The 21,846-nt window shown below is 39.3% G+C and overlaps 1 protein-coding gene across 1 annotated transcript in view; it reads right to left on the bottom strand.

Annotated features, from left to right (window-relative positions):
• The window catches only part of LRPPRC (leucine rich pentatricopeptide repeat containing), a 1,486,422-nt gene that overhangs the window by 317,983 nt on the left and 1,146,593 nt on the right, over window positions 1–21,846 (bottom strand). The window contains exon 26 of the mRNA XM_044079460.1: window positions 16,511–16,630. Coding sequence (XP_043935395.1) covers window positions 16,511–16,630 — 120 coding nt within the window. The remainder of the gene's footprint in view (window positions 1–16,510; window positions 16,631–21,846) is intronic.

Here is a 21,846-nt window from a genome sequence, read left to right as displayed (position 1 = left end):
AATGTCAACTACAACATAATTATTCTTGGTGTCAACATTGTGATGTCTAACCTCAACAGCCAACCAAAGTCTCATTATTAAGACACTTCTGTATAATATTGTCACCCAACCTGGTTATGTAAATTATGGAAAATACTAGTAACTGTTCAGTCTTTTTCAAGTAACCTTGGATGTTTTATCTCTTGTATCTGTCATGTAAAGTGCCTTTGGATCCTTTCAGACATTATTTGTTTTCAATTAGAGAAGCAGATTGAATCACAATATTTGATATTCTTGCCACTGTTGTAAATAATGGAATAGGCACCTTGTCTACTGTGCTGACAGTGCATTGTAATATATCAATGTTAGTAGTAGTAGTATAACACTTGCTAATAATGAAAGCAATGTTAACATCAAAATTAAGATGTTTATCTGGTATCATTCCCAGGTCTCTAATTTTTGTTCTCACTGAATAACACAGTATTACGAAATATATATAGATATTCTTGTTTAAACCAAAATGAGGATTTGTATGTATTTTGCATTTTAAATGTAATCCGATTTTGTATACACCAAAGATTAAGAAAGTCCAGTTGTACTGGTATCATGATAGACAATCTGAGCGTCATCTGTGGACCTGTTATCCCAGATGTTATTCTGCAAAGGAATTGTGGACATAAAGAAAAATGCAAGCAGTGCGGGATCACAAACCAAACTCCGACATTAACTAAATTGGCCATAAGTGTCAGTGTGCATTGAGTGTGTGGTGTGGAAGAACTATTGGATTAGGGCTAGCGGTGTAAACCTTGGCTCTCGATGATTGTCACTGTTAAAGTCCTGACCCCATATGCAAAAATGGGAAAAAGGGGTTGTGGACTGATGGATGGATTTAGAGTATGTTGTTATAATCAAAGAATGGTGATCCAAACCAAACAGACCACATCAACAGAAAGACCAAGATCAAGTTCCATGCATTCTGATGGAAAGTAATCAGGTTGGTCAAACATGATAGTCTGTCAATAAAACCATTTTAATCATATCTGTTCCTTGTTTAGCTGCTCCTGGCAATGAGCTTGTAATCTTTTCAAAGCATTTACCAAAAATACAAGTGTGATGCTCGTGCACTGGCCAAGCAATCAAGGAGCCTCAATCCCCACCACTAGCACCAGTGAGGGGCATCCATATAGGGAAAGATAACAAATACACACACATTAAAGTACAATTTCCCATAAGAGCACACAGAGATCACAATCAGTCTGGGGCTGGTTTCTATCTTTCTCTCCAGATCCCCAATAAGACTCCCCACTGGCACAGCTATAGGGTCCAGATCTCATCCTAGTAGGCAAGCTAAAATCTCCAGCACCCTCTTTGTCCAACCAGTGCTTTGTGTCCCTGCCCAAGTAGCTGACACACACACACTTTGAAATATGACTCATGAGTTATATGCAAACACAAAGACACTCCTGATGAAGGCTGGCACAGATTCTCCAGCTGTGCCCCTTTCTGCCCAGTCTAAAAGGTAGTACCAGCTGCCACCACTCACTAATAATTATCAGCTACTAAAAAGGCCCTTATCTAAGGGTGTCCAATTCTACTGTGTAATATTATTATCCAAATGGTAAGTGCAACTGAACAGTCCAGGTTTATTTTGAGTGACTTTGGACAGAATCACTGTATACATGCAGTGTACTCTAGAGCTTAAATTATCTCAACACAAAGTAGTCACAGTTGAAAGATTTAAAAATATTTAATAATTAATAAAAACACAAGACAATACTTCTTACTACACAGTGCTAGTCAGGAATTAAGAGATCATAGCGAAATACTTAAAATAATACAGTAGAAAAGTTCTGACATCAATACAGAAAAAAAAAAACTAATCTTGTCTTCCTAGTTATATCTAAGAGAAAATGCAGTTCTAAAATAAACTTACATATAGAACACAGGCAGAGTGTTGGTGAGTTGGATGTTCTCAAGACAAATGCTCTCATTCTTTCTGTCCTTAAATTGATAACACAGTACCACTGATTCATTTCAGATTACATCATTTCATTCTGGCTCCCAGGCTAAGAGAAACTCTGAGGCTAATAGCCCTTTTGATCTTGCAGCTGGTCAGGAAGCCAGAGCAATAAAAGAAATTATACATGCAAATTCTAGCCATTAACTCTGGCCTCAAAACAATAGGCTGAATGCCTCCCTCTAGACATCGCTACTCCTAGTTTTAGATCAAATAATTTCACAGTGCTCGACTTATCAGCTTTCTTACAGCAGAGTGCACTGTTGCATTTTTTTTCAATTCGACATCCAATACAGTCTTTTCACATTTAAGAGAACAAGCCTGTGGCTTACATTAATATTTACAAATGACAGAATTATATACAAAATTCTATCTAGCTAGGCTGGCAGCATTCACCTTTCTTCACGCATCTCCCTCCCTGGAGAACTCAAGCTAGTTTTTCAAGTGACCCTTGAGAAACGTTGCTTGAGAGGGTTAGGTCTGAGTATACCTTACCCCATTCCCTGTTTTGCGAGCCCATCTACATTGGCATTGCTTATCCCACTGTGGTGCTGCTCTGACATATATGCTTGTGACCCTAGGCTCTGTCTTAGCAACTTGGCATTTTGCTGGCTGGCTCTGTTTAACCATGTTAGGGGATTGTGATCTGTCACCACAGTGAATTTTCTTTCATACAGATAATGTGAAGTTTCTGCAGTGCCCACACTATGGCTAGACATTCCTTTTCTACAGCTGCATAGCATTCCTCCCTGGTTTGGAGCCTACGACTGAGATAAACCACTGGGTGCTCTTTCTTCCTCTGAAGAAATCTGGCTAAGTACAGCCCCCACCCCATGTTTCGAAGCATCTACCTGCACAACAAATTCTTTGCTGTAAACTGGACTGGCTAACACAGGGGGTCCTCCCAAAGCATCTTTAGGCTTCTGGAATGTCTGCTCACATGCTAGGGTCCACACTAACTTATCTGGCCTGTTCTTCCTTGTCAGGTCTGTGAGGGGAGCAGCTATGGTACTATAACTGGGGAAGAACTTTCTTTACTACCCTGCTATCCATAAGAATGCCCTCACCTGCTTTCCTGCTTTTTGGTAACAGGTGCAGGCCATGCCTGAATGGCTTCTGCTTTGGCAGGTTCTGGCCTGATCTTGCCACTCCCCACTCTGTCCCAGGTAGGAGACCTCTGTCATACCCACCTGATATTTCCTGGGCTTAATGGTTAACCCTGCCGTCTGTAGTCTGCCCAGCACCTCCCTGACATGCTGAAGGTGCTCTTGCCAGGAATGGCTGTAGATGGCAATATCATCTAGGTAGGCAAGGGCAAACCCTCCTGCTAGTATATGATCTACCAGCCTCTGGAAAGTCGTTGGGGGCATTTTTTATCCCAAAGGACATCTTTGTGAACTCCTACAAGCCAACAGGAGTCACAAAGGCTGATCTCTCTCTAGAACTGGGAGTCAAGGGTACCTGCCAGTAACCCTTGGTAAGATCAATGGTTGTAAGATACTTAGTCCCACCCAGCTGCTCTAGGGCCTCATCTGTCCTAGGCATGGGGTAAACATCTGACTCTGTGTGACTATTTAATGTCCTGTAGTCCACACACAACCTGGTGCTGCCATCCTTCTTTGGCACCAGCACCACTGTGGAGGCCCAGGGACTGTTGGACTCTTGAATTACCCCTAGTTTCAACATCTCCTGTATCTCCTCCCTCAGAGTCTGGCTCTATCAGGCACTCTGCACTCTGTAAGGGGCCTACCTAATAGGCCTTTGGGGTCCTGTATTCACCTGGTGCTACACCAGGTGGGTGCACCCTGTTTTCTCAGTGACCATGTCCACAAACTCCTGTAACACTGCTCGGATTTCTCAAACTTGGGTAGGAGATAGTTGCTGGGACATTGCTACCCCTTCCACTGAGGTGTCAGTCTGAACCTCGCTGAGATCAGTCACCAGATCTCCCTCAGACTCCTCCTGCAATCCACTGCAAATACTCAGCACAAGGGCCTCCCTATCATGGTAAGGTTTTATCATGTTAACATGGTACAATTTGTGCCCATGCCTCCTGCCTAGCAGTTCTACCATGTAGTTAACATCACTTACCTTTCTTGCCACCTTGTAGGGTCCCTCCCAAGCTGTTTGCAGATTATTGTGTCTGACAGGAATGCAAACCATTACCTGCTGCCCTCCAGCATACTCCCTAGCTCGAGCATTCCTGTCATACCATACCTTTTTCTGTTAGGCTTCTGCCAGGTTCTCCTGGGCCAAACCCATGAGTTCCCTGAGCCTTGTCCTGAGGTTTAGGACATACGCCACAACAGACTCCTTGTGAGGTTCACACTTGCTTTCCCACTCATCATGACTTAAATCTAGAGGTCTCCTCACCCTATGCCAATACAGCAACTCAAAGGGTGAAAAACCTCTGGATTCCTGGGGAACCTCTCTGTAAGCAAACAACAGATGGGGCAAATATGTGTCACACTCCCTCATAAACTGGTCTGCAAATTCCCATAGCATGGACTTGATTGTAGAGTTTAACCTCTCAACAAGACCATTAGTCTGGGGATGGTAGGGGGTGGTCTTCAGGTGCTTCAACCCTACAGACAAGCCAGCCGGTCTGACATGAAATTGGCACCTCTGTCAGTCAGTATTTCTTTTGGGGAAACCTACCCTGCTGAAAATCTCTAACAAAGCATTTGCCACCTTTTCTGCCCCAGTGGAGGACAAAGCCACTGCCTCAGGGTGTCGTGTAGCATAATCTACTACCACTAGGATATAGTTTTTCCCTGTGGAACTTGGGGTACTCCGAGGTCCCACAATATCCATAGCTACCTTCTGAAATGTCTCCTCAATCACAGGCAAAGGCATCAAAAGAGCTGTCATCTTTCCTCCTGCCTTGCACTTCTCACAGGTCCTGCAGTACCGTTACATCTCTGGAAATTCCAGTCCAGTAGAACGTCTGCATAATACGTCTCTTTGTAAGTTTTATGCTCATATGACCTGCAAAGGGAATATCATGGGCTATGGCTAGAAGGGCCAGACGGTAGGCTCTAGGTATTGCCAACTGCTGTACCCTCTCATCTTCGAGTCCTCCTTCAGGGGTCCACTCTCTATACACTAACCCATTGTCCCAGTATACAGATTCCCCCTTCCCTTGAGAATCAAGTGCCTCACTAGCTACCTGCCTCAGGCCTTGTAATGTAGGGTCTGAGAGCTGAGCCTGTCTCAGCTCTGTCTTTTAACCTTTCCCAGCTTCCCTTCCACAGGAAGTCTGGCATCCTCTGACAGTGGTGCCTCACTGTCAGCCTGGGTATTACTACTCACCTCTACCTTTGCAGTCACTTTGTTCAAGGGAACATTACTACCCACAAGCAGCTTTGGCTCACCTTCAGTCTCACTGCTACAGAGTAGCTTCCTCCCTGAAGTAACCACCTCACCAGTCATGGCTGCAAGTATGCGGTCTATTTCGGTCTCCCCAGGCTACCAGACACACATGCTTGTCTCGAAGCCCTACTGCATGTAACTGCATTAGCACCTGGTACTGCCTCATCCAAATCCTTCCCTATCAGGACATCTGCAAGATGGTAGTTCAGTACCCTTGTAGTCTCGAGACAACCTACTATTGGCATTTTGTCTTTCCCACTTACTGACTCTCACCTTTTGTTCCCCACCTTGCCTCCGTGAACATCTGTATGCCACATGGCCCCACTGGTTGCGTTCAAAATATTTAACCCTAGGTCCTGGACGTGTACCTGGACCAGTGGCTTCCACTGCTACTGGCAGATTCCGTTGGAGCTACCTGAACTGCCCGCCATAGGTTCCTTTAGACTCATGAGCAATACTGGGGTCCCTTTCCTGTGCAAGGATGCCCTGCTTGCTAGGTACAAGTCTTCCTTTTTCCCCAACTCCTCTAAAGTTGCACATTGTCTATCAGCTAACCAGAGCCTCATGTCCTCAGGCAAAGTGCTAAGGGCTTGTTCCCTCACCAAAAGGTCTGCGAGCCCTTTAAAGTGGTGACCTGACATTCATTCACCCACCTGTAAAAATAAGTCCTCAGTTCAGCAACATATTCATACATACATACTTCTGCCTTGCGTCTGTGCTCATGAAACTTTTTCCTATATGTTTCAGGTGTTAGCTTAAAAAATTCTAACAAGCAATTCTTAGCAACAGTATAATCAAAACATTGATGATCAGCAAGTTTAGACAACACAGTTACAGCTTTACCATGGAGTAAGGGGGTCAGGAACTGTACCCAGAGCCTTTGGTCAACATCATACTGTTTACATACCCTCTCAAACATATGAATGAAACTATCAAAATTGTCTCCCTCTGTAAACTGCAGAAGAAATTTACTGACCTTTTGTGCTTCTGGGGTCCAGTTACTCCATTCCCCATTACCTCCATGACTCTGACGAAGAGTCAGCATCTCCTTTTCATGCTGCCTCTGCCGCTACTTTTCCACAGCTTCCATTTCCAAACACCTGGCCTCCAACTCAAGTCTCTTTAGCTACAGATGGATTTTTAAGTCCTCTGCACAAAAGTTGAGATGTCTATTCTGTGAGTGTTGTACATCTCCACGGCCAGTCTGATCATTGTCCTGGTGGCTGTTTTCTGATGCACCTGTAACCAAAGCTAAAAGCATGTCTGCCTTAGTCAGGTTTCCCTGCACCAGTCCTTTAGCCTGGCACATCAGTCAACTGGCTCACTGTCAGCTTTCCATGCTCCTCTGCTGACATGCTTGGCTGCTCTCCCTGACTAACTAAGCTAACAAAAGAAATAAAACAGTTGTGATCTGAACTCTGAGTATTCACTGTGTGGCTGATTTAGAGTAGAAACACCTTTAGTGATCACTGTACACAAGCTACAAGAATTCACAATCCACACCATTACAAGCCAATTAGAATGTGTCAACCAATTAATATGTGGTGTGGATATCACACCACTGCCAAACAATGTGATGCCCGTGCACTGGCCCAGCAATCAAGGAGCTTAAATCCTCACCACTAATACCAGTGAAGGGCGTCCATATAGGGAAAGATAACTAATACGCCCAGTAAAGTACAATTTCCCTTAAGAGCACAGAGATCGCAGTCACTCTGGGGCTGGTTTCTCTACAGATCCCCAATAAGACTTCCCACTGGCACAGCTGTAGGGTCCAGATCTTAGCTTAGTGGGCAAGCTAAAACCTCCTGTATGAAGATAGGTGAAGGCTGCCAGCCTAGCTAGATAGAATTTTGTGCATAATTCTGTCATTTGTAAATATTAATGTAAGCCACAGGCTTGATCTCTAAAATGTGAAAAGACTGTATTGGATGTTGAACTGAAAAAAATTTAACAGTCCACTCTGCTGTAAGAACGCTGATAAGTCAAACATGTGAAATTCTTAGATCTAAAACTGTATCCTTCATAGTGATGAAGGCTTTCAAGGAGTGTAGTTTTTCACTTAGACTCTTAACATTGAGCAGCATCACCTTTAGAATCTTCTCAGTCGGTTTAGCAATGACTGATGGTTTATCAGGTTGGCAATACCTAAAAGGGCACTATAGGGTGGACAAGGTTTTAACCAATTTTCAAACACCGAGAGGGGACAGGTGCAGATCGGTCGTCAGACGTTGTACCCTCGTTCATGTAACACTAAAAACCAATCCAGTTGGTAAACTTATTCATTTTGTGTTCATATGTTGCATCATCCTTGACGAAGGTATAATGCTGCTTAATGCAAGGCTCATAAGCGACCTTGGACACACAGTCCAAGAGCTCAGTCTTGTCTCTCTCCATATAGTCCAGGGAAGTATATCTTAGATCTACTTCTCTATGGACTATGACTGAGTCATACTGATACTTGTTCATTGGCTCGAGTATTGCATAATCTGACAGATCCTGAACCCTGATAGCAACTGATGGTGACCCTCTCCTTGCTCACTCTGGTGAGTGGGACTTGTATGTGCCTGACAGTGTAGTCTCCCCTGACCAAAATGTTGGGTGGTATGCTGGTATGCCTTATGGGCTTAGACATAAACACACTGTGAGTTGAGGTTGAATGTGTTGTGGTGGTTGTTGCTTTGATAGTGTGCTTTTTGAGGTCACCAAGGGTAGTTGTTGTGATGAATTCATCTGGGAGGCCTTTCAGGTTTTGGTTTTGATAGTCACATATGCTGAGACTAAAAGTAATCTATGTGTTTGTCCTGTAGTCTCTCTCTCAAGCATTGTGTATTGTTGCATGTTTCTGACAACCTGTTTAATATTTGTAGTGGCTGCATGTGAGAGTCTTGCCTCAAGAGACTGTGTAATTACTCCTCTTACGTACTGTACTGCATTGTTAGAGAATTAGTTCGAGAATTAGGTGGTTGTCAGTAAACATGAGAAAATTTCTACTTTGTCTAAGAATGCCAATTTCCATCAAGCTGGCAACAGAGCCAGTAGGAAAGTGTAGATTCATTGATTCAGGCATCTATATGTGTAATATATATATATATATATATATATATATATATATATATATATATATATATATATATATATATATATATATATATATACATACATGTGTGTGTGTGTGTATATGTATGTGTGTGTATATATATATATATATATATATATATATATATATATATATATATATATATATATATGATTTACTGTCACATGTTCGACATGACATTGTTCGAATGTACAGATGTCCGAACCAGATGTTCGGAAATCTGTACACCGAACAGTGTAAATGTCGAATCGAGCATTTCACTGCAGTCGAATTTCAAAAATATCAACTACACTGAAATGCAAGCCCCCCTGCACACCTCCCACACACACACACCCCACTTATATATACAAACTCCGAGATCGCACTACAGTGAGGGTAAGGGTACATTTCCCCATCCCCACTATAGTGCAATCTGCACCGCAGTGTTGGAGCTGGCAACAGCGGTTATTCGCTCTTGTCAGCTTCGGTATTCCGATCGCCCTAAGGGTTTTCGCACATAGTTAACATGTGATTGTAAACCTATATATATATATATATATATATATATATATATATATATTGTATATGTGTGTTTGTGTGATATAAGGAGATAAGGTCAGAATGTCACAAACCGAATTCCTTAAGCAAATTCGACCTTTCTTGACATGTGTAGACTGCAGTCGGACACTGCACATCACGTGACATAACTATTATTTATTGACATTTGTTAACCGGGTTGGTCCATCTAGGCCAGGAGCCCATTTTCAGTGGAGACCTAAGGAGAAAAGCTCCAATTACATGCAGGTAAAGTATACATGATAGTTTAACATGCAGAAAGTGCAGTGAACAATTTCAAAAACAAATCATGCAGTTGGGAAAAACATTACAAGTTCTCATTAAATTCAGGCATTTCAAAAAGAAAAATAGAAATATATTGTACTGGAGTGTGTACTACAGAGTATAGTGGGGTTAGGTAAGGTCATGGCAAGTACAACGTTTTGTCCTCATAAAGTGTTTGAGTTCTTTCTTAAATTGTAAAGGGTGCGTTATGGATTGGAGGTTATTCCATGCCTTGGATAGGGTGGATTTATAAAGTAATCTACCAATAGATTTTTTTGGTTGGTAGATTTTGAGGAGTCGTTGGTTAGAGGTACGAAGTGTGCGAGTTGGTGTATAGGTGGAAACAAAGGAGGACGGGGCAGGGCAGGTTAATGGATTATACAGTATGGAGTGCATAATTTGAAACTGAGATAGAAGTTGTTGTGGGAGTTCTAGCCATTGTAAAGAGTTGAGAGAGGCAGTGGTGAGAGATGTGTGGGGAGTTTGTGACAAACCTTGCTATTTTGTGGTAAGTTTGTTGGGAGTTTGGCCAGGGTAGTTGTTTGAATATTAGTTAGAATAGAGGTGGCATAGGAGAAGGGAGGGGAGAAGAAGAACCTGTAATAGGGACAGTCTGGCATCGTAGTTCAGGAATCTACGGTGTCGGTAGAGCATACCTAGCTTTTGGTGAGTTTTCTTTATACTTTGTTGAATGTGTAGGTTAAATTTAACTTCGTCGTCTCTGATGGCTCCTAGAAGTTTTGTGCGGGAGTCTGGATGTATTTTGGTGGTGTTGGAGGATGAGATAAGAAAGTTAGATTTTAGGTGAGTGTGTGTTTGGGTGAAGAATAGCAGAAGCTTGGTTTTCTTAGGGTTTAGAATAAGAAGATTTTCAGCTAGCCATTTTTCCACTGATAGAAAGGTGTTCTGAGGGTGTGTGTGTGTGTAGGTCAGAGATGTTACTGGAAGAACAGATGTGTGTTGAATCATCAGCATATTGGACTAGTACTGATTGTTTGCAAGAGGTATGTAGTTCATTTGTAAAGATGTTGAGGAGGGGACCCAAGATGGAGCCTTGAGGCACCCCAGTAGTTACAGGGAGGTAGGGTGAGCAAGAGGAGAGCCAACGAACAGATTGCTGTCTGTCAGACAGATAACTAGAGAAGAAGGTAAGGGTTGGAGGGAGCTAGACTGAGGTTAGAAAGTTTAGTCAGAAGTAAAGGGTGAGAGAGTGTCAATAGCTTTTGTGAGATCAAGGATGAGGCTGGATACTAGGAGGTTTTTGTCTCTAGCTTCGGCTATTGTGTGTGTAAATGACAGGAGAGCTGTAAAGGTGCTGTGGTTAGGGCAGAAGCCATGTTGGGAAGGGTGTGAGGAGGTTATGTTGGAGGAGATAGTGAAGGAGTTGAGAGTGTACACATTTTTCCATAAGTTTGGAGAGAGGATGGCAATTGGGTGAAAGTTTGATGGCTCTGTATTAGTCCCCCCCTCATATTACATATTCCAACTCTAAGATCGCATTACAGTGGGGAAAAGGGCAAATTTCCTGCTCCGCAATGTACCGCAATCTCTTGTTACAAGGTCGACCACATATGTGCGAATGCACGGTGCATTCACTGAGCCAGGACTCGTAGAAATGAAGGTTCGACAACACGGATTTAGCCAACCACATTTTGACATCCCATGGTCGTATGTATGTATGTATGTGTGTGTGTTTGTATATATATATATATATATATATATATATGTATAAAATACACACGTATATGTGTATATATATGTATATAATTTTTTATATATATATATATATATATATATATATATATATATATATATATATATATATATATGGGGCAACCCCAGAAACAATCCCACATGAAATTTGAACAAAAGGTATTAAGAATAATTCCCAGAATGTTAGAACCCTTGTTACTGAAATAAACAGCTTAGGGGGTAATAAAAATCTACAAAGCCAAAGTTTCCGGTTAAAATAATGACCCAAGCCAAAGACAGTCACCAGGCATTTTTTAGTTATGTTCGTAGTCTCAAAAGCACAGTGCAGCAGTGCGCTGAGCTGATTTTGAACAGTGTTACTTACACTGAGACTAAAGATATAGCTAACCTACTGGCCAATAAATTTAGCTCTAAGTTTACTCCCTCTCTCCCCTCTGTGTGTGTGCGCCCATAGCCGGCCTTAGGCATAGGCCAACTAGGCAGCCGCCTAGGGCACCGCTCTAGCAGAGGCACGTTTCCAGTAAACTGGATGGTGTAAATAGACCAGGATGACGGCACCAGGTGGTCTGGGGAGGGGTGCTGTTAGAACCCTTTTGCCTAGGGCACTACTTAACTTAAGGGTAACCCTGTGTGTGCCTCAAGATGTATCTGAAACTGACTCACTTCCAGTTCTCATACAGGACCAAATCTTAAAAGTGCTATCAAAGCTAAAATACTCAATCAGTGGGTCCTGACAATATCCCAGATGCATCTTAAATAGCATGAAGCATGATTTAGCCACACCCCTTACAACACTGTTCAGTCTCAGCCTTCATACACGTTTTATACCAAGCAAATAGAGAACAGCTACAGTCATTCCCATGCATAGGTGAGGACCTTCCCCAAATTCAGCAGTTACAGACCCATAACTTTTACCAGCCTCTTACAATTTTTCTACAGACTTGTAACTGATATGCATGTAGTCCACTGTCTTTGGTTCCCATTATTAGCCCTCCAAATCTTGGTTTAAATTCAACACTCCTTAGCCACTCATTTGTCAAGTCTTGATCATCCTATGGTTGTTCCAGAAATTCTTGATACTTGCCACTATAATTGTGGGCTTCCCAGTTTCCTTTTCTTGTCATGTGCATTTTTTATTCTTTTATGTTTTGGCATATCCAGTAAAAGTAAATGAGATATCATTGGGCGAGAGTAGTTTCTGAAAGTTAAGGGCAAGGCAAAACAGGATTGGTGGCAAGAGAGTCACCCTGAAGTGGCCCTCTCTAGATTTTTTTTCATCCCTGGAATAGTAATTTACCATTGATTATAACTCAGTTGTTTGAGAGTCTACACACTAAATCCCTCACTTCTCATTTGTTCCATCACTTAAATTTCTATTTTTTTTTCAGCATCACTAAACTTGTTGCTTTGCCTTGCTTTCCACTTTTGTGTTAATATTCTTACCTTTGTAAAAGTTATCAAGTTATGTTTGAATTTCTTTGCTTGTATTTCTCTTCAAATATCTGTGGATCTGGATTGCTTATATTGGTGTGTATGGCTTTCTCCCTTGCATAAATATGGCACCATTTGTGTGGTGGCCCTTAAGCAGCTACATGAGGCCTCGTATTTGGAAATTCGACCAGCTGACAAGGGACGTGGGATTGTGGTCATGCATAGATATTTTTATATTGATAGATGCTTAGCATGCATTCTGATGATTTAACTTGTGACTGTAATGCGATTCAAGACACACATGCTTATTGATAAAGTACATTTTTTTGTATGACTTTCTAATGACTGGTCTCGTAGACTTCAAGGTTAAATTATTATTTAGAGGTTGAACACTCTGTTATACCTGTTCATAAGGATTGTGTGAGACCTCTGAGACCCATCCTTTCTAGCAAAGGCTGGGTTATTAAACCTTTATCAGTTTATATTGAAAAGAACTTAGGGCCACGTTTGGATATCATACCTACAGTTCTGAGAGATACCAAGTCCTTTTTGTAGGACTTGTATACACGGTCAATTGAGCTTCATGGAAATGCATTGTTTTTGTTAGTTACTCTTGATGTGGCATCTTTATTTACTGTGATCCCCAGTGAGTATGGCACAGAGTGTATTTGTACTTTCCTAGTTCCTAAGACATCTTTTGATGCTAATAAGATTGAAGTTATATGTACACTACTTGAACTCGTCTTGGAAAATAATATATTTACATTTGATAATAAATCTTACATTCAAAAGACAGGTGTTGCAATGGGCACTGCATGTGCCAACACTTATGCCAACTTAGTGTTGTCACTATGGGAAGATGAAAATGTTTTTGTTGATAATCCCCTTCATTGCATCTGTTTATTTTTACAGACGCTTTGTTGATGACATATTTTTTTATTTGGGGAAATACAGAGGTTAAGCTTAATGAATTTATAGAATGCCCTCCATACTACCACTACTTTCATGAAATTTAGTGACCAGTCATCTGTCAATTGCATTAATTTTCTAGGTGTGAGTATTAATAAGGATGAACTTAAACTACTTGGTACTAGTCTTTACAGGAAAGACTGTAAGAGGAACACTCTTTACAAGACTAGTATGCATCCCAGGCATGTATCGAGTAATGTTATAAAAGGGCAGTTCCTGAGGACTATGAGGCTTCACACTGATGATGCTGATTTAAATCTGGATTTTTTAAGACTGAGAGAGAATTTTAAAATAGGGGATTACACACCCACAGAGGTTGACCTATGTATTAATGAGGTATGTAGTAGCAGAGCAACTATAGATAGACTTTTTTTCTCTGAGAGTGGAATTAGACACAAAGAGAGAGAGTAGAGTTGCCCATGTTAAGAATAGATCTGTTTTTACTTTGAGTAATATTGGGCAAGTATGTGAAATTAAGAAACATTGGCCCATACTTTTATCAGACCCTGACGTCAAGAAAGTTATTAACCAGGAAGCGAAGTTCAGTTTTAGAAATATTTTTTCCTTGAAAAGAAACTCTATTATAGAAATATTAAAAAATGCATTTATCTGAAATCCACTTGTTGTGGTACTTTTTAAATGTGGTATATGTAGAGCTTGCAAATTTGTATTTTCTTGTACCTCTTTTTTTCATCAGCCTACTGGTTCAAGTTTTTATTTTGACCATTTTGTACATTGTGGAAGCTCTGATCTTGTGTATATGGCTATCTGCACTGCATGTGATGCATTCTATATAGAAAAGATGAACCGTATCCTTAAGGACAGGATTTTACAGCATGTTTATGATATTCAAAGGAATAGAGACACCAATGCTTTGGCAAGACATGTCCGAGCAAGAGGTATTTGAACATTCATTTAAGTTTTTTGTTTTGCAACTAGTTAGCCTGAGTAATAGGAGGTGATGATATTAGAAATGTAGCTGAGCAAGAAGAACAGAAGTGGATTTTAAAACTTAAATCTTACTGTGAGCCAGGCTTAAGCGATAAAATGAGTATTAAGCATTTTCTTTAGAGTCACCCGCTGAAGCACCGAGTAGGTGTTACTCTGTGGAGGCTTGACTTTTTTAAGCTAGCTTACTGGTTGAATTATTTTTTTCTGTGTTAGATGATATCATTGCTAATTAAGTCTTCAATGTTCTTTTAATTGGTTGTACCAATTATTTAAACTCTTTGTTTTAATATGTTTTTGTGACCTGAAGAAGGAATCTTGTTCCGAAAGCCCTAACCTTGTTTTTTAAATGGAGTTTCTTTAAAATGCTTGATCTTTAGCCGTGGTTGTTTGGAGTCATCCTTTGTTTTTCTACAAGTTTGGCTTGTGTGGCTCCAACTTTTGCTTGTGTGCGTTTTCTTTGTGCTATATTTCTGTCATAGTACTGTATGGAATTTTTAAAATATGCTGTCTAGTTAAATTTCCAAAATGTATGTTTCCAGATACCTTTTTCTTCCCCATCACACATCAAGCATTGGCTAACTACCTGAGGAAACATCCTCTGAAGTCTGCTTGGAGTATAAAAATAACTTTGCAAATGCTTCTATACAAAAATTCAAAATCTTCTGAACTTTATTGCATACTTGGGTGCCTTGCATACTTCCTCCCATTGTTCTTTTGTAAGTTGCCTTTCAAATTTCTTTTCCTGGTCATTTCTGCTGCTCTGATTCCTAATAGAGTACATAAATACTGCATGATAACTATTAATTATGCCTTTTTTAACAGCATCATATGTTCTAGAAATTCTGCTGAAGTAGTACATGCCTGTCCTTTTCTTTGTCTATGCTCTTACCATTTCTGATTCAGAAGTCAGTCTCCATTCTCATGCTGATATAGTTCTTAGAGTATTTTCTTCTACTTCATGGATACAGTATCCTGTATGATTGTTGGGTGCTTGCATATTATCGCAACTAGATTTCATACCTTGCATAATTCATACTGTTTTCGCAAAATTACTTTATCAGAAAAGTATGTTGCAAGCACACCTAGTTACTTCATCCAAAATCACTTACTTTACTAAAACCATACCACCAACAATTGTCCCCACAACGGACATAGGTAAAAGATACAGATTCATCACGACAGTTGATTGCTTTTAATTCCCTAATTATAATGTCAGCACTCCTTCGGTCGTAGGTACAATTAATGCTAAAGGTCACTGCTTCCACCACACAGCAAGCATGGGCGTTTCAGCTGTTTTTCTTTCTGGGTTGAACTCATAACCATCTCCTTTAAGTACTGTATGTCAGCTGTCTTGCTATTACAGATAACATGGTCAACAAACAGTGGTGATCATTTGGAAACAAAATCAATAATTAAAAAAAAAACAAAAAAAAAAGATAGTGTGGTTAATTTACTGTTAAGTTCTAAAAGCCTGAGGGCTGAGAGCAAAAGTGCCTGACATATCTCAACAAGCAATCTGAAGAATCTAGGTAGGTAAATTATAATTGAATGTATTTTCTATACCCTGTTGCCAGGTGCGACACTTGTATACTTTCCTCCTCAAACGTTGTCAGCGAACACAAATTGTGGAAGTACAGTTCCATTTTGACTATTTATGTGATGTAGACTAGAAACCCAGAGATAACATGGTGAGCATATTGAAATAAATGATATTTATAGGATTGCCACCTTTTTCGGATGGCCGAAGTGGGATTTTTTTTCTGGAGATGTGAGATTCTGCAGGACAAACTGTACCCACCAGTGCAAAGGATTTGGTTTCACTTTTCTGCCCAAGCAAAAGCTCACACTTGGAGATTTTGACTCACTTCTGTATTTCAATATAAAATTGATATGTTTCAAATACAAAATAAGTAGGTACGCGAAAACAATATGAATTATGCGAGGTATGAAATCTGGTTGCGATAATAGGCAAGTACCGATTGTTAACTTTAATAGTGTGCATCCAGAGTTCTACTCTCTCTCTCTCTTTATCTCTCAACTTCTACCCTGTTTCGTCATCAAGCTTTCATGTGAGTTGTGTACGAGTCTTGACTTTGGAGATCTAAAGTACTGCTTCAAATCAGATAATCCTGAACAACTTGTTTTATGGGGAGTTTTACCTTCTCCAACGTAAATCTTGCCTTCTTCCACTCCCAAATAAATTTCTTTTGTGCTTCATTATCCATGATTTCTCTTCATCCCTATTTTTAACAGCTTTGTTAATGGTGACATAAGTACACCTACAGCAGAAAAAAAACAAACCACAGCAAACATTTTTCATTTTCATGTATTATACATATGTTAACTTTAATAATTATCATTCACTCCAATATTCCATAAATTATTCAATTTCTGCCTTCTGTTAAACCTTACTGCTCCACCTGAACATTATTCTGAATTTACTGTTCCCAGAAATTCCATTTATTTATATGTAGTTTACTCCTTCCTTTTTCTAAACGTCTATTGTCTCATTTGTAATAACAAGCACTTAAATTACAGTTCAGTTAGATTTTGATTCCCATTTTTCTAGTAATTGCTTTTTTTGGCAGTCTATAGTACTAAACGTAGCAAGGCCATACTGTGTTATAACAATTCAGATCCTCTAAATCCAGCTCAAAAAAATCATTTCCTTAGTTATGATTTGCTTTCCCAGCATTTTTGACAAAGTCCTCTGTAGAGATTTTTTTTAAATCTGCCAACTCATTGCATTCCCAAAAAACATTTTTCCAGTTATATGTTCATAATTACCACCCTCTTTCAAATCACACTTCCAGCATCTTCTGTCTGCCTAAGAAAACTGTCTCTGAAGTTTGCTTGTGGATTGAAAATGCCTATGCAAAAACTTCCAAGTAAAAATCCTAAACATTCTCTACTTTATTGCAAATTTGGGAGACAGGCAGATGTCATCCCGTTGTCTTTTTATATTGCTTTTCCGTTCTCTGTCTTCCCAATCCTTTCTGATTTACTCCAGTCCTTATAGTCATACAAGCAGTAATGCCTGACAGGGTGTGTGTTTATTCCCTGTGCTTAGGGAATGGGGTGTGTATAAAACTGTTGTGTTTTTGCTTACTTATTTATATTTTTTATTACTATATTTTTTATATATATTTTGGATGTAAAATAGTTCCTCCGCCTAATGTTTCAAAGTTGCTGTAGCATATATAAATAGTATTAGAGGAAGCATTTTACATCCAAATTTATCTTTTTTTAGAAGTATTATATATTTGCTTTATTTTTTGGTCCCTTACTGCTAAAATGGTTTCTTGCCAGTCACTGGGGACCGAAGTCACTAAATAATGACATACATTTAAATTACAGACTTTTATTTCCTTCAGAAAATTCATGTTAACACAAATTCTGTTTAAATTACTTTTTAATTTTTGCAAGTATAACATTTAAAATTCATTCCTATTTTGGAGGCTTAGCTCCTCTTCTATTTCAGGCTTTATCCACATTTCTTGAGTTAAATGGTCGAGAGGTATGCAAACCTCATTTCTGCTGCTGCCAGTGTTCCATTGATTCCACCGTTTCCCTCTGTCACACAGACACCGTCCCCTCCATACCTCTGCTTCAGAAAATGCATGCTAACACAAGTCCTATTACTGCAGCACCTTTGTCATTTTTTAAACAGAAATATGTTCCTGTTTTGAGCCTTTGTTCCCCCTTAAGGTAACTGAATAAAACGTAAAATAATCTAAGAGGTGAGAGGTACATAAACCTCAACTGTTGCTGCTGACAGAGTTGGATTACTCTTGGTATTCACTCTCTCTCTCTGTCTCACTCACACACACTTAACTTTCATGCATGCATTCACAAAGACAGGAACATAAACACATACACACTTTTTTCTGTTATATTTAGATTTTACACTCGCTAAACAGCAAAAGCGCTGCTTAGCAAATGTAAAATAACGTCTCTGTCATCCTCGCTTTCACTCTAATGCACTCGCACACACAGACAAGCACACAAACACTTGTTTTTTCAGTTTTCTTTTTTTAAATATATTTTAGACTCACTAAACAGCAAATGTGCAGTTTAGCGAGCATAAAATAATGGCAACAGTTTTTTTTCAGTCCAAGCTCCATGCCAGCTTGATTCGTTGCCGTGAAGTGGCGGACTCACTTTTCAGCAGGCATTACTTGTACATTATTACCCTGCTGGAGAACGTTTGTTCTCCAATCAGGGTGCTGATGTACAGTTTGCCCGTTTTCTAACATACAGTATTTTATATACCCTAATAATTATCCCTTTTTTAAACCGCAGCTCTGTCAGTTACTTAGCACTGTAGCACTGCTCTACCCCTTCATTTTGGCTATATTCTGTCATCATTCCCAAGTACAGAAGGCAGCCTCTAGCCTGTAGTCCAAATTTCTGTTTTGCCTCGTACCATCTTGATACCTTTCCTTCTCTAGTTATTTGCTCCCAGTACTTTGGGATTCTATGTGGGAAAAACAAATAGAACTCTGCTAGAAAGCATAAGAGAACATGTTAGAGATATTAGACAAGCAAATCCAGTTAGTTCTTTAGCAAAACATGGGATGGAATCCTCAGATCCTCACATTTTTAAATTTAGGGTGATAGAGCTGGTTAAAGAAAGTGGCCGTTTTGGAGGTATTAGAAGTGCCACAGAAGATAAAGAACTATTTTAGATGTTAAATTTACAAGCTGATAAGGGGGGGGGTGCTTAATGGCAAGGACTCTTTAAAACCTAGGTTAAAGTGCAGGAAATCAAGATGGTAATTACGGTCATATTTAGTGATGTGCTAATTTATGCCATGTGATTTTTAGCTCTGAAGGTGATTGGTTTTAAAAAGATATATTTGTATACTAATATGATATACGGTCTGATGAAGTGGAATTTTTTCTACAGAAGTGCTTACCTTTTTTATTTAAATAAAGTGCTCTACCATTTGCCAATACGTTTCTTTTTTATTTATAATTACACATATTCCTATAAAATATTATTCATATTCAGTCTATCAATTGTACATGGAGAAAAAAAATGTAAATTCTGTCTAGTTTTGTACTATTGAATTCACATCTTCCATGTCAAACAATTTCATATATCCCTTCAGAAAGCTGCCCTCTTTTGTTATATGTTAGGTCTCACCGATAAATCTTCACTACTGCAAATTAGGTGCCTGTCCCCCACAAATATACCCTGCCAAAAACATTTTTATTCTCCCAAAATTTATTTTCTTAATGGCAATTTTAGGTAGGTAATACTCTTCCCCCCCACCAGTAACTCCTTACTACCACAAATCTACCATTATTGTCTTTTTCCCTCCTCTGTCCTTATTGGAGCCTTTCTAGCAATTGACGTTATTACTCCTCTTTTCCTTTGTCCCTGAGATTCTGCTGAATGTCCACCTGGAAATCCTTCATTTGTCAAATTTGCATGTCCATTCTTTCGAAATGCATCTCATGCAACATTGCTGTTTGCAGCCTGTACTACTAAATTCACTACTTTAAATGTAATACTGTTTAATTCAATACCTTTTGTGTATACCTGTAAGGTCATTTACTTTCCACTATAATATAGATAGAGTGGCCATTAAGTTAGAAAGCTGTTACTGTCACCTATTACACATAATGGTTGTTTGAATATATATTTCCATTGTTTAGTTTACATGCACACATTAATGTTTGGCAGGCTGATCTCAAATGTAATCGTTCCTTATTTCCATTTTCAGGATGTTTTGCTTCAGTGAAAACATTCAAACAAAAAACTAAAATTGTTAGACCCCTCCCCCATCCATTGTAGCATAAAGCAAATGGACAAAACTATGTATATTTTCAACAAAATTTACCCCTCCAGGTAGGAGCAAAGTTGACCATATTGACAGCTGCACCCACAGGCATTACCTAGTCTAAAATTAAGGTTACCTATGATTAACTGCATGCTACAACTTTTATTTCCACTTACACTAATTTCTGTCTGTTCTTTTCTTTTCCTTATTCCCCTTCCAGATGTGAAAAATGGCTTGCATGCTTTCAATAAGTATTAGCCCTAAGAAAAACTGCACTGCCTCCCTTTAAATAAAACTTATTTGAGCACTGCCATGTTAAATGCATTAATTACTGCTGAGGAGGTAAGCACTTGTGTAACTTATTCACTTCCCACAGTTTCAGCTTCATTTATTTCTCAGTAAACTACTTGACATTGTACCTTTATTTGGTAATTACACTGAACATTATACAATTCACTCAGCAGACAGTGTTCAGTCTTGTGGTTAATTGCTTGCACTTGTGGACTTCCTGTACAAGTTGGCAAAGTGGAGAAAAGCTATTTACTTTGCAGGTGCTTGAATCAATCTAAATTTCACCCAAAATATAATGTTCAGCCTTCTCAGGATTAATTGTTTGCAATTGTAGGCCTCTTGTCTCCTCGTAAAAGCATTCACTTATGAGAAAAAATAGCTAATGACTTTGCTCAAAAGGGACATTAATCTAGATATCTACATCTATAAAATAGGGGCAATTATTATCTTAATTCTACATATTATGTGATCATTACACTCATTTATCCCCCCACACACTCCGCAGCCCCAAGATCACAGCATTGAATTAACTTGAACTTGCTTCTATCCAGGCTTTCTTACCTTGTTATAGTGTGTAGCCTGGATACCTTACCATTAAGAAAAAGTACTTTCTTGCTTTTTAATATCTTTGACGTTTACAGCAGTCGTTACAGCATAATGCGTGATTGATATCATGAACATTCTATACAAATAATTAGAATTACCTACAGTTACTACTTCAGTCTCCTTCTAAACATTACTGAGTTAGTGGTATACATAAGTTGCAGTACATCTACCACTTCAACCTAGTCAATAAAATCCCAGTCTTTCTCAATCACTTTTTGTAAAGCCACATTTCACATGTCTATTCCTATATCCAACATGATAGATTATTTGTCGGTTTCCATTTATTCACTAATTTTACACTGTTCATATTCTTACTGATCCTCTCCATCTCCCAACACCAGTCTGTGGCACATGTCCATGGTATTGAGTTTTCTGTTTAGATTCTGTGTTTTTTTTTTTCTAATATTCAAGCATTTTCTTTTGGAACAAAGGAAGTGGTTTCATTTGCAAAGTCTCTCTCTGGGCTTTATTTCAAAAGAATGAGCAGCAGAGTTACCCTCCGTTTGTTGACTTTATTTCCTCCTTAGCCTGTTGTGCATCCAAAAATGTTGATCCTCCAGGAAAAGTATTTCTGAAGAAAGCTGGATACAGCATCTTGAGTCTCACACGTGCTTTATGACATCCCCTGATTGCTGGAATAAGCTTGCTTCTCTTCTGCCTGTAATACAGTGAATAATCATTTTCCACAAACACTCTGCTGTCCCAGTTTTTCATATATTCCCTTCTGCCACCATCATGTCAACAAGTCTTTCTGCTAGTATGATTACATCTTTACTAATATAAGTCTCATTTGCTTTCTTATGGCCAAA

The sequence above is a fragment of the Protopterus annectens genome, chromosome 1.part0, assembly GCF_019279795.1.
Source record: "Protopterus annectens isolate FY-2018-M chromosome 1.part0, PAN1.0, whole genome shotgun sequence".
NCBI classification, from domain to species: domain Eukaryota; kingdom Metazoa; phylum Chordata; order Ceratodontiformes; family Protopteridae; genus Protopterus; species Protopterus annectens.
Note: the sequence above shows the minus strand (reverse complement) of the source record. Positions and strands in the feature narration are given on the sequence as shown.